At 38.1% G+C, this 13,238-nt stretch overlaps 1 protein-coding gene across 4 annotated transcripts in view; it reads left to right on the top strand.

Annotated features, from left to right (window-relative positions):
- Positions 1 to 13,238, top strand: part of LOC140940137 (BAI1-associated protein 3-like) — a 42,588-nt gene that overhangs the window by 4,476 nt on the left and 24,874 nt on the right. For 3 of the 4 annotated variants that reach the window (XM_073389034.1, XM_073389035.1, XM_073389033.1), the window contains exons 3-19: positions 213 to 317; positions 1,185 to 1,295; positions 2,108 to 2,167; positions 2,839 to 2,866; positions 3,619 to 3,657; positions 4,240 to 4,423; positions 6,112 to 6,156; positions 6,346 to 6,423; positions 6,737 to 6,833; positions 7,421 to 7,528; positions 8,034 to 8,135; positions 8,288 to 8,394; positions 9,156 to 9,273; positions 9,863 to 9,987; positions 10,259 to 10,343; positions 11,620 to 11,676; positions 12,544 to 12,641. In XM_073389034.1, the coding sequence (XP_073245135.1) occupies positions 213 to 317; positions 1,185 to 1,295; positions 2,108 to 2,167; positions 2,839 to 2,866; positions 3,619 to 3,657; positions 4,240 to 4,423; positions 6,112 to 6,156; positions 6,346 to 6,423; positions 6,737 to 6,833; positions 7,421 to 7,528; positions 8,034 to 8,135; positions 8,288 to 8,394; positions 9,156 to 9,273; positions 9,863 to 9,987; positions 10,259 to 10,343; positions 11,620 to 11,676; positions 12,544 to 12,641 (1,547 nt within the window). The remainder of the gene's footprint in view (positions 1 to 212; positions 318 to 1,184; positions 1,296 to 2,107; positions 2,168 to 2,838; positions 2,867 to 3,618; positions 3,658 to 4,239; positions 4,424 to 6,111; positions 6,157 to 6,345; positions 6,424 to 6,736; positions 6,834 to 7,420; positions 7,529 to 8,033; positions 8,136 to 8,287; positions 8,395 to 9,155; positions 9,274 to 9,862; positions 9,988 to 10,258; positions 10,344 to 11,619; positions 11,677 to 12,543; positions 12,642 to 13,238) is intronic. The other variant, XM_073389036.1, reaches the window with a different exon arrangement.

Here is a 13,238-nt window from a genome sequence, read left to right on the forward strand (position 1 = left end):
AGCTGGGTGGTGGTCATGTTAGATAATGTGGGAATGGTTGCATGAATCTTCTGTACCCAAATAGAAGTCACCTATATCAACTCATTTTATAGTATCGTATTCACTAACGAATTAAATCCCATAAAGTCCCATAGTTTAGTGACAAAAACACTTTAATACATGGCATTTCCAATAGTGTTTCATCTTCACGGGACAATAATGTTTTTCCATAGGAAGTTGTCAATGCTGAAAACTTAAGTCCTGCGGTGGAAGATGAGGGATGTGATGCTGAAGTGTTGTCTTCAGTGGCTGCTGAAGCAACGTTAACTGACAAACAGGTACATTGAAGAAATACATCAAAAAAGGTTTCATTCTCTAATTTTACTAGCTGGATTCTTGTGGCATTAGCTCTTAAGCTGTCTTAAATTGTCATTATTATTTTATTGGGTGGTGCTGGGAATTAATTTACAGATGCATTTGTGGGTGCTCCAGTAACTTTACACTGTAGGTCATTATCGGTCACTGGATGTTTTGGGGCAGTTCGAGGACTGTGATAATAAGAGTAGAGAATTGAGCTTTGATCTCCACACACACTGGCCAAAAAACAAGAATAAATTATTTTTGTAATCACAATAATTAACATACCTAAGTGAATTTAAGATAATTAAAAGGATGGCTGTGAAATTTGCTGGGCAATGTTTCAACCATGCAAGAGCCTCTCACATATGTTAAAATCGTCCAACAGTAAAAACCTTTTAAGTGCCAGCAAGAGTGACCAACATCAATTTTCTCTTAACAGTATCTATACATCATCAAGGTAATAGGTTATGAGAATTAATAAAATGATCACCAGAGGCAAAATGCGTTGATCTCTTATCAAATTCTCTCAATTAATAAGGTTTGCACGTTTCTATATTTTTTTTTAGCAGACCCTTATCTCTGAGTAATATTTTAAACAATACAAACTGAAGTTTTCAACAAATTGTGGTTTCCTTGTACTGCATTTAACTTGAAAGCAGACTTGCTTAAGTTTTTAAATTCTTATATCCATTAGTCACACACTTAAGTGTAGTGAGTACATTTCATACATGTAGGTACATGCACACTTTTAAGTGTGGAAAGTTTTAGACTTTACTTTATACTATCTTTCAAAGTGTGTCTATAAATGATCAGAAGTGTTTCATTTTAAATTGATTTTGTGACAGCGTGAGGCATTGTACTGCGAGCTGCTTTATACTGTTATTCATCAGTTGGGAGCACAGAACAAGACACCTGAGAACCTCTCTGCGGGCAATTTATATGTGTATGCTCAGGAGGTATGTACAGTACTCTATATCTACTAATGTTTAGTGTTGTTATTAAAATATATTATAAGATTGAGAACTCTGCTCTATAATGTGCATAATGATGCAAAGATCCATGCATAAGAAAGGGTGTTTTCTAAGAAAACTTGAAGGGAGCCCAGTACAGTGCTACTAACTTTCTGAGATCCAGGGTGCCTTAAGCTGAACTTTATGAAAAATATAGGATTTTGTAGTTGCCCAATAGTAAAAGCAAGGCACCTGAGGGCTGGGGCCACTGGTCTTTGCAAGAGGACTGCAGTCTTGACACGTTTGGATGCGTAATTATTAATGGTAATAAAAAGAAAGCCCATGCAGTAACCAGTTTATTAACTGAGATGAGAAGAGTGCACTAGGGCACAAATGAATGCTCATCTTATAAAATATTCTGAATGCTAATTTAAGGGAGATATCTTAGCCATTAGTGTGTTGATTAACATTCCCCCATCTCTTACTTACTGCAAAGTACCTGACTGTGCCATCCTATACAGTGTATGTGCCACAACGCACAAAGAGGATTAAGGTGAAGGTGTTTTGAAGGTAGTGTCTCCCCCATTCCTCTCTCTGGCAATGGTCAGGACAGTGGGGGATTGGGATGTTATAGCATAAAATTAATAAAACAATAACATAATGAGGTAATTCAAAGTCCTTAAAAGTAGACAAACTGGATAAGTAGTTTTCTTCAAGTTTCGTGTTAGATGCATTCAGTATTAAATTATTACCAGTTATATAACATTGTAATTTAATTATTGGTGGTTAAGGAAGTGTCAAAATTGTTTCTTTAACAGTCTCTCAAGATTTCTGAGGAGAAACACAGGAATCTCTATGCCAAGACAAAGGAAAGAGAAGTGTGTATCATTTCCTACCTGTGTTTTACCCAGCTTTTTGTACTCTGTTCAGTCAATTTCAGATGCAGAAATCCTGTCCTGAATTAATCACTTAATTCATCTGTAAAAAAAATGATAATATACGTATTACCAGGTTATTACTATTGGTGGCTTAATGTTCAATGTTATTTGGTTAGGTTTACAGTGTCAGAAAAATTTACAGAGGGCCACAAGTTTATCAGTTTTTCCTAACTGTCACGTGTTTACCCTCTTTAAATAAAGGCATTACCTTACCTTACCTTACCTTACCTTACACATATCGAAAAATATGACTTTTTTACGTCCCACATCCAGTGACCTTCATTTTTAAACCTCAGAGTGTGCCAAACAAACTTCTTTTAATGAATTTTTCTAGGTCTTCAGTTTTATTTAACCAAATACATGTAATAATTATTTGTAAACATGATTCACCACTTACATGAAAACTCAAGCAAACTAAAGCCTTATTTTGATTTTAATGTCTGTTGTTGTAAGGTCACAACCTTAGCTGGGCTTTAGCTGTTTTCCATTTTCCAAGTAATTGCATCTGGCATGTTGTGCGTCGTCTGCATGCCTGAGCTTTCTAACGCTTTCCTTGTTTTTTTCATTTGTTGTTGTTTTGTTTTGTATTCCTTTTTGTTTTCATTTTTTAGCCTCCAACTTGTGTGATAAAAGTAGAAGGTGATTGTTTGAAAATTTTTATTATTTTATAAATAAGAATTTTTGTCCCTCATTCACTGCACTGTCGGTGCTTTAGGCTTAGGTCCAGAACTTTCTTTGTAGTTAGTTTTTAGTTGAAATATATTTCTTAATCTCATTAATACACTGCAGTTGATTACAGTTTCTAAAATAATTAGTTACTGGAAAAGTCAGTGCTGCTTGTTTTGGTGGAGGAAATGCATTTCTTTGTGCTAAAATGAGAGGTACAGTGTATAATATAATGCACTGCTTGGCATTATATTTGTGACATTCTTCCCTACTTTAGTTTAGTTTTTGTATTTTTTTAGGTTGGGGGAAGGGGGGCTTTTTTAGTGAAATATGGGTAATTTTCCACTGGCTGAGTGTAACAAAATAAGTGGAAAATTATGTTTTTCTCACACACTATTGTTGGTTGCCTGGGCATAGGTCATGTGACCAAAAGGCGGGCAGTTGCCTTTGTTGCATCCGCCATTACTGACCTTCCCACCCACCCACCCACCCTAAGATTCAGTTTTGTAGGCTGTTTAAATGTAATGTGCAACTTTGTAATTTTGTTAGTGTCTTGCCTTTCTAGGGGTATTTGTGTACATTTTTAGGAATTTGGAATACATGTCAGGCTGCCGTGGTGAGCTTGGCATAGCTACCAGTGGTGCGTGAGAAAATTCTTTTAAGTTAGTAAGACCAATTAACTAATGTTCTAATTGTGAGCCAACATCCATTTTGTTGTGATTTAGTTGTGGAGGCCAGAAATTTGGAGGCAAAGGATGCAAATGGTATTATTATTATTATTATTATTATTGTTATTATTTAATTATTTACAGTACATATGTATTATTTATTTATTTGTTTATTACCAATGTAATTACTACATGATCTAGTGTCCCCCGTAAACTGATACAGCTGTACACTGTACTGTACATGTAATTGCATAAATTTTTATGCAAACTATATTCATCAGAAATATATTTTCTGTAAATAGCTTGTGACAGTTTCTTCAGTTTTAATAAACAGTTTTTATACCAAAATAACATGCAATTTACAATTCCTTTGTTGCATTCTCAAGTTAACACCCTACAATCTGTTCCTCAATGACATGCAACCCGGAGCACTAATAAAGATTGATTGATTGATTGTTAGTGTTGTTGTTGTTGTTCATTGTTTTTACCATTATTATTATTATTATTATTATTATTATTATTACAATTTAGTAGTCGTGGCAGCAGCAGCAGTAGTTGTTGTAGTATAGTATTATTATTATTTTTTATTATTATAAGTATTATTACTTTTTCATTATTATAATTGGTGTTGTTTTTAATGTTACTGTTTAAATTGACAAACAATTTTAATATTGGCAGGTTTGAGTGATCCCTACTGTATGTTAGGATTAATGTCAGATGAAATTGAAGAAAAGATGAAAAAAATCAAAGTGCACCGCAAGAAATCTATGACAGTCAGAGATGTTCTTGATGAAGATTCAATCCACGTGACAAGCGTAAAAGAAAATACTCTGAACCCGGTCTGGAATGAGGCATTCACAATGTGAGCAGAGTTGTTTTATCCAGAGAAGTAACATTGTTAGAATCTAGGCTTGGCCACTTTTCAAAATACGTGAACTAAGTTGATGTCAATCTGTTTTGTCTTTCGAATTTCCAAGTCATCATCTTCATCATTATCATGCAATTCTTTGATATATATAGAAGCAAGTTATATGGCAGTTTGCAGCTGAATTTTTCACGACCGAGGTGATCGCAATTTAGACAAAGACGGTAGTTCTCCCAATTAACAAGCGGAATGCACACATATTTCGACTCTCACCGAATTGACGGGCACCATATTTCACCACTGTAGTTAGTACAGGGGACAAGCTATGATTTCACACAGTATAAAGCGGAATATATTCTAATCGTACCTTAGAGGGCTTGAGGACTTTTGTTAAGCTTAAGCTTTTTGAAACTTTTTGCGTGGAAGAATCATTCAGTTCAACACACTGAAAACGGCAAAACAGAAGACACTCACCCAGCTTCTTTCAGGAACAAAAAAAACAGCTTTCCTCAAGGACTGCAAAAAGCAGCCGGCAAATGCGAAAAAAAAGGCGGGAAAAGCTAGGTCACATGGTCGGTCCTTTTTTCCCATTCGCCTTTTGTTTGCTGGGGGTGCTTACCATTTGAAGGAAAATTTTGGAAATTCCGGATTAAAGGTAAATGGTAAAGGTCACTTTTCGGAAATTCCAACCGAAAATTGAGGAGTACGTTTTGAGGTAGTCCTTTCATTCCGGTTGGTACGAACCAAACGGAATGTTGCTTACCATTAACCAATTTCTTAGTTCCTTCTCGGTTCCAGACTCACGCGACACAAATTCGCCCTTTTTTGGATTCAAACCGTAACGGATGTGGCATTTCTACGGTAAACAGGCAACTCGCTTACCTTTATGCCTTCGACACCCCAACCGGATTTTTCTGTCAAATGTTAAGCACCCCCCGGTTCTCCCAAGCTTCTCGAAAGTCACGCGCCGATGGTTTCGGGTTTGGATCCAGCGGTTTCAGATTTGTAATGTTTACATTTTTTATTGAACTTATTCATAGTAGCTAGTTTTTCGTAAGCTCTTCGAGATCGAGCGCTTTGTGTTACGGGCGGCCATGTTGGTATCGGAACCAACCCTCGGTTTGACGAGGCTAGAGTCAAACCAAAGTGGCTCCCGGGCGTGCTTGTTCTCCACGATCTTACAGAAATCGAATGGATTATGAACAGTCTTACTAAATTGATTGGTTTAGAACTCAGCCTCCCTGATATCTGGATAATATAAACCTTTCGGAAAAATTACTCCGATCCTTGCTCGAACTGCTGCAAGTAGTTTCGACAGTTTACATGAAGCCGTAAGGTTTCAGTACTCAAACGAAACATTTTGGTTGTGTGGCATATAGCCGCTGATCTCGATAGAAGAAAACAGCATTTTATTATTACTCTAAAATCAAGTAGTAGATACCATTTTGAGAAGTGGGTTTGGTTCCATTGAAATAGTCAGATGTTACAGTTGTTAGTGTCAAGGTTGTCTATGACCGTTTGAAATGATGACGTCTCAAGTGGTATAAGGGACAAAGATCTGCAAGGGCGATCATGGACGATTCAGGTGTGAATGGCCTACGCTGTCCCGAGCCGAACCGTGCCGTGTCGTTGTGTTTTGCTTTATATGCTTGTGTTTTAGTCAATCTGTTTTTTTTTTTCAATAGGAAAGTTACCAATTCTTATAAAGAAAAATTTCATCTTGACGTATGGTAAGTTGTGTTGAATATTGTCTGATATTAAGCTAAATATTTTAGGATTATAACCAGAGATCTGTGTAGAGTACAAAAACTGCTGGTTATGTATTTTTAACGTTTAACTTGATTTGACTTTACTAGCTCATGTTATACATTATTTGATACCAAGGGTAAAGGAGTCTGTGTTGCTTTCACTGTTTTAAGGGATTGTGACGACAAAGATGTGCTGAAGGAGGAAGATAACAAAATCACAAAAATTAAAGGATTCTCCGGAATGGGAAGGTACGGTAACAACAGGCAAAATGTCTGAAATCTTTTATTCGCACTAAGACTGTCACTGAGAACTCAGATCAACAATAATACTTTTACCAACGTAACAAGCTTGGTCGCAAGTCGGTGTGCCAAGAAGACAAAGGTGTTCAGCACGATAAACGAACATTGTTATATAAGTGTGAAAAAACTTTACTATTGACACGCTATAAGGTCTGTTATAATAATAGATCCCTTGTCAGACCTCTATTTTAAAAGAGCTGAAATTATTTTGTGCTGAAATGTGGAGGGTATTTTTACATTCTTGGTTCGTTTTTGTTGCCAGGTTTTTTAAAGATGTGATGCAGTCTGCAAGAAAATCAACTTGTGTTCAGGATGGCAATATTGATGATTTCCTCGGATTTATTGAAATACCAATCAAGGTAATAAGCGGCTAGGTCGATAGAACAGATTGAAGAAGGTTGTAGAGGGGCAAACCTCTAACTGTTCCGTTCAAAATAGAGGGAAGCCCTTGGTTAATGCTGTTAAAATTTTGGTAAACTCCAAGGATACGATATGAAAGCTGTGAAGGAAAATATCGATTAATATTATTATTTGGGAAATATTAAATAATTCTTAGTTTCAAAGGCTTTCCAATTATAAGAATAGTACTGGTATTTGACTTTTCCCAGCAAAACTTCTACGTACTCATCCACATCGTATACGCGTTAGCCATTGGTTGCATGGTCGGCTCGGCATGGCTCCCAGTTTCTAGTGTGTGAGAAATTTTTAGGAGTAAGCTAGCAGTCGAGGAAAGTACCTCCTGTTTTGGGCCGACTGAAAAAGGCTATAACCGGTCTGGAGAAGGCTATAACAGTTCCTGGGTACAATCATTTCGAAGAAGTTAAATCTCACATTCTCTTAACATATAATTTGATCCAAAAAATCTTGCTTTCCAGTTTACGTACTGCATATTAAGCTGTTGTTGTTTTTGTTTTTCATATGTGTTTATGTGTGGTTGGTCTCCCAGAATATACCATCGAGTGGCATTGACAAATGGTTTAAACTTGAAGGACGTTCCTCCAAGTCACATGTAGATGGTGACTGCCACTTAAAAATCACGCTGACAACTGGAAAGGTAACCAACCTAGCGTTACAAATCTTGATATTGTAGGTATTCGAGCATCACTGCTGATAAGGATTTTTTATAATGTGGCTGGAATATTTTTCAAATAAGAAGTCCTCTCGTTGGCTACTTCGAGGTCAAATGAAATAGCTGTTTCCCGAAAAAAGGGAGGGGTTTAAGCCAGAGATTGCAAATCTGTGTCGTTATGGTTAACAATACATTGTTTGTCACCTGTGAATGTTGACCGACAACCGTCTTTCTCTTTTTGGATCTTCTGACTTCACATGTCTTGGCCGTGCCATATGGTGAATCATTTAATGACTGGTCCCTCAGCAAATCTATTAATTCTGTCCCTCTAATCCTCAGGTTTTACCTCCGCGCAAACCCCTGAGTTGTATGTTTCGCACGTGACCAGAATGCCCAGAATATTTGCACACTAATTCAGATCAAGGTGGTCCATGAAATTTGTTACGTAAGAAAAGGTTAACCAATCATTTTTCTACGTTATTGTTTGCAGAGACCTGACATACCGGATGAGATAAAACATCTTTATCCAACAGCCATAGATATATATGGTGCTCTTTTGAGAGAATTTATCAATTACGGCTCTGAACATCAGGTGAGAGGCTGTCGTGAAAAATAAAAACACTACGTTGTCTTCTTTCGTCACTTTTTAAGCATAACATGTATGCATAACTGACGGGAGGGTTGAGAGTCCCATCAAAAAATTTCGAGCAATCCAAACTTGAGGTGCTGTTTTCACATCCTTAGGAACTGAGCAATAAAAGAAGTTACGATCAGCTGTGTCCCCAAGCAGAATTCATTCTTCATCAGCATGCTCTTCAAAACGAACTCACAGAACTCCAGCAGGCATGCATGTGAGTTCAATTTTTGCCACTGTAGTCAGTCATTACCTAAAATTTCTGTAAGTTTGCTATTAGTTTTGTTTTGGCCATCTGTCTGGTACTGGACGTTTCAGTTTTCTCGGGAGTCATAGTCCAAGAGTAAGGAATAATTATCTACATGTATGCATGCTCTAGAGAAACCAATCACTCTACAGTGACTCTAGCTATCTTAGTAAGAGTAGTGGTTAGCTACTGATAACGTTCCTAAAACTACCTTCAGGTGTGGACAATTGTCCTAAGCGTTGTTTAACATTTAGTCTCCTTGACAACTTGAACAGCCGGTTGCAGGCCTGCTTCACGCCGCAGAAATGTGCTCTGCGCCATTTGGACCCAGAATCTCTTTAAACAAACATGGCATGTCTGCGAGAACTTAAATTGTGCTAAACAGTTGTCCATGCTGTCAGAGATCGTCTGAAAACGTCCGATGAGACAGCTTTCGACCGGCTGTCGCAGCCCGCCGTTTATCGTTAGAAATTATATGGAAACCAGCGGTCCTTCTCAAGGAGACCATGTGAGGCAAAGAGTGGCACAGATCGTGGGTAGCTTATTACGGTCTTCGTACAATCGCGGTCGATACCTTTTTATTGTGGCACAGAGAGTGTCACCCTACAATGTGAGCGAAAGAGCCTTCTTTTTAAAAAAGGGAAACAGGAAACGCAGTTTTTAAAATATAATACCCATACATTGTATAATGTATATAAGGTTAAATTGTACTATCATGATTTTTTCTACAGACACTGGAGTTTGTTCAGTCATCATCACTGGATAGAACCCATGAAGTATAGCTCATTAAACAACATGTTACTTAAGATTCACGAGAAATGGAAAACCGGAGAGCTTAGTCAGAGAGAGGTAAAACCATAATGCAAGTTCTCTTAAGATTTTCAGTGACAACAGAGATATGAACTTGTATGCAATAACCGCATGCTGTGTTTGTAAGGTGATACCCTTAGAAGGAAGATTAAAGGTATAGTTACACTGAGCCTTTTTTCTGTGGGATGAGGCCTTTTACCTGACCAAAAATAAGACTATTTTTAAGATCAAGTTACCCTGGGACATAACCATGGAAACATAAAAATGTGCAAATAAATGACGTGTTAGTTAGTGAGATGTTATCTTCGTCAGATGAGTCCTATAATAAAACAACCAACGCGTTAAAAGTCCCGCGTGAAGGGCGCACAGCAAGCTGTAAGTCCCACGGAAAACAAACTTAATTGTTTCGCGTTTGCCTCTTCTCCCACGGTTGGCCGCGCTTACCTCAGTTTTTGTCTAAGATAACTGGGGGAGGTGGGGCTTTCCGATCCCCTACACCCAGCGTCGGGTCGCCGCTAGTATGCAACCGCGATTATTATTAGAGAATAATCACTAATCAAAGAAAACATGTGTGACAGCGTGTCCAGCCCACTTCATCCTTTTCATATCGTGTCTTTTTTTGTTCCAGGAGTGTTCGCTAGTCAAGTCCCTTAAGCAGTTTACAGATAACTGTTGGAGGTTGATGATGAAATATCGAGAGGTATTCCCTGCCACTGATAAAGGAAAACTTGGACGATTGATCAACCTTCTGGAGTAAGTTAACCGCCAACCATATATTAATCCATAACTTTTGACTGCTTATTCCAAAGAGAGGATGCTAGTACACCCAGTGGTACTTCGCTCGCAATTTTTTTTTTTACTTGTGATTTCCACAACTACGACTCCCATTGAAGAAATGAGCTAAATCAAGTTTGAGCACTGTTTCTCTACTACCCTCAAAATCGTGATTCATTTGCAAATTACGAGCTTAGACAGGGGCAGCTTCTTTGATGAATCTAATCTCGTTATATTTTGTTTATATCAGGTGTTTAGTGAATCTTTACAAGCTTGAGATTTTCAAAGATGTTGTTGCAGAACCTTTGAATGTTCAAATATCCAATCTTCTTAAGGTGAGTCAGAGATAAGTGTTGTCGCCACATATCGGAGATTTTATTTGTCAAAGAACTATTTTTTTTATTACCTTTCAAGAATGAACTTGTTCAATTTGTGCTTGTTATGCGCCATAACGTATAAAAAACTACCATCTTGGACAAAAATATTGAGAAAAATGGACGTTACCATGTCTTATTTTAAGAAAAAGCTCTTGAAAACAATGGCAGCTACAAATACTCCCCCCCCCCCCAAAAAAAAAAAAATAAAAATAAATAAAAATAACCCCAATGTTGAAGTCCGGCTGGATCATTTTTGATCCCGAATAAACAACTTTGACCAGGGTGGGGCCATAGCCAAATCCGCGAGATAGGCGTTCTGTGGGTAACAAATTGCAAAAGTCTCAACACTTTTTGTCCAAGATTGTAGCTTGTGAGGTAATGCAGAATGACCCCTGGGTATGCAGTTGCTTCTGGAGACACTAGCAGTATTAATTCTTTATTACAGTTGTAACAACGCCAAGATAACAAATTGCAATTTACTTTTATTATACACTTAATGTCAGATCCCGAGGTAAACAGTTAGTTTTGTTTTCCCGAGAGTCCTGATGTTTCCCGAGACATGAAGTCGAGGGAAACATCACGACTCGAGGGAAAACAAAATTAACTGGTTTCCCGAGGGACACGACATTAAGTGTTTTGTCATAATTATTTCAAGACTTTCACTTCAACAGCATCAAAAGAGTAACCGGAGCGAACCAAAACAGTCGACCCGGTACTTTTAACAACACAAATTTAGTTCTTAAAACCACTGAATGAATGATTTACAAAGTACTTTCCTTATATTATCTGCGTCTTTTCCTCCACTAGCTGCTGTTTCTCTTCTGGGTCAGGGATGACTTTAAAAGTCGTTGCTTTTTAGCTTGAGACTTCGTGTTTGTGTTCAAGTTGTTGTGTTCATTCACGAAAAAGAAAACTGGCAGTGTTTTTCCCGCCTTCTGTCACACCACTTTCCACCATGCTTTGATCGCGTGCTGTAATATCCCGAGCGGGGTACATTGCTTAATGTATCACGATCGGGATACATTTGATTTTAGCCAAAGCCACACGACCAAGAATCAACCAATGGCAGTCCCTGTGAGTTGGGTGAAAGTCTAGGAATATAACAATAAGTTTTATTACACGTCTTTAAATGCCAAAAAATTAATATTCTTCCTAGATTTGGTCATTCGTCAAATTTGAAGAGGGCCCTGGCCCTTTAACCTTCTTGTATAAATAACTTTTTTGTGTGTCCTAGGAATCTGCTCTTGCTTGGTACAAGAAGGTGTTTGCTTGGAAGGAGCCTCATACCAAGGTACATCTACGTGCATCCTGTCATTTGACTCTTTTCTACTCTCAGTGATTCAGTGTTTAACTGATAAAGGACCGCAGGTTTCCTTAAGAGAGATAGAATACGGCCGTTGGTCACCTGGTGTAAGTTACATCAGAAGCATATAATCCTGGAGCGTATAAAATCCCCTTATATGTTAAAAACCAAGCTGTGTTTTTTTAGCCGTCCAATCAAAAGCACAGAACTTTTTTTTGCCCTAATATGGAATCAGAGAAATGAAGATATTCCTGTCTAAAAATCATCACTGGACGGCATTAACGACCGGTCTATTCAGACGTTACTGAGGGAGTAAAAACGGCTCGAAGTAATTGTCTGAAATTTATCCTAGGCCTGAAGGAGCCTGATGAGTCAATTTTGTCTTGTCCGGAGGAAGTCAATCCTGGCCATTTTGGGAATAATATTCCGATTTTGGTCGAATTTTAATAGTAAAACTGTAATTACCTTTTGTAGCTCCTCCTTCTCTTTCGTACCTCGCGATACAAGATTTTCCTAAGCACTCGCGCTACAGTCGCGCGTATCATTAATTCCATATTAAGACGTACTTTTTGATTGGTTCTCCAAAAAAAGGTTATCCGCGGCCGCTTACTAAGTGAGCGCGAGGGCCGTATTGGGGAATATTGGCCCAAGGTCGTAGCAGTACAGACCGAGCGCAGCAGGACAACTGGGACCTGGTTATATAATATAGAAAGCCTTTAATGCTAATAACTAGGGTAAAGAGAGGGAAACTTAGTTAAATGTGGCCAAGTCTTTGTATATATTAGCGTTAGAATTGCGAGCAGACGTTGAAAAACTCCGTCGCTGATTATGACGGTGTTTTTGTTGGTACTGTAGACTGAGGAAGCCATGTTATCCGCTATGGTGGAGGTAGCTGATGCTTTAGTTACTGACATGTTTCAAGCCAAGACCTGCTACAGAAAGATATTCGCAGTGTGAGTAAACGTACTGTAGATAGTTCAGTTAAAGCTTTGACAAAGCAAAATTGGCACGCCCTAACTGTACTCTCGTGACTGTTATTTGCTGGCCAAGCTTTCCTAAGTCTCCATGGCTCAATTAAAGAGCGACTGAGGAATACACAAGTAAAGCAAGGAGGGGGGCATTGGGGTATATTAGAAACCGCAAAACAAAGAAAAAAATCATCCAAAACCGCAAAACCGCAAAAAAATTCGGCCAAAACCGAAAACCGCATACAAAACCGTCAAAAACCGATACAATGGTGACAAGTCGGGTATACAGAGCAAACTAAAGTAACACTAATTTCACCAAAGTATTTGTGAATGTCATGGACTTTGTCTGAAGCCTTCGTATCTTTCTGTGTCTGCTTAAATCATAGGCTTTGTTTCTGCCGCTCTCTCGAGCCCAGACTTTGCGGCTCAATTTCCGAAAAGCAGCTAGTTATTGAACCTAGTTAACTTAGCGAATTTGCTCACAAGTCGTCTTTAGAATTGCAATTTTGCAGTCGCCAAAAGCTATAGCTCTGGAAACTTCAATCGAAAATCTCTAATCGAACATTTCCATTTGATAACTAA

This window comes from Porites lutea, chromosome 6 (genome assembly GCF_958299795.1).
Source record: "Porites lutea chromosome 6, jaPorLute2.1, whole genome shotgun sequence".
NCBI lineage: Eukaryota > Metazoa > Cnidaria > Anthozoa > Scleractinia > Poritidae > Porites > Porites lutea.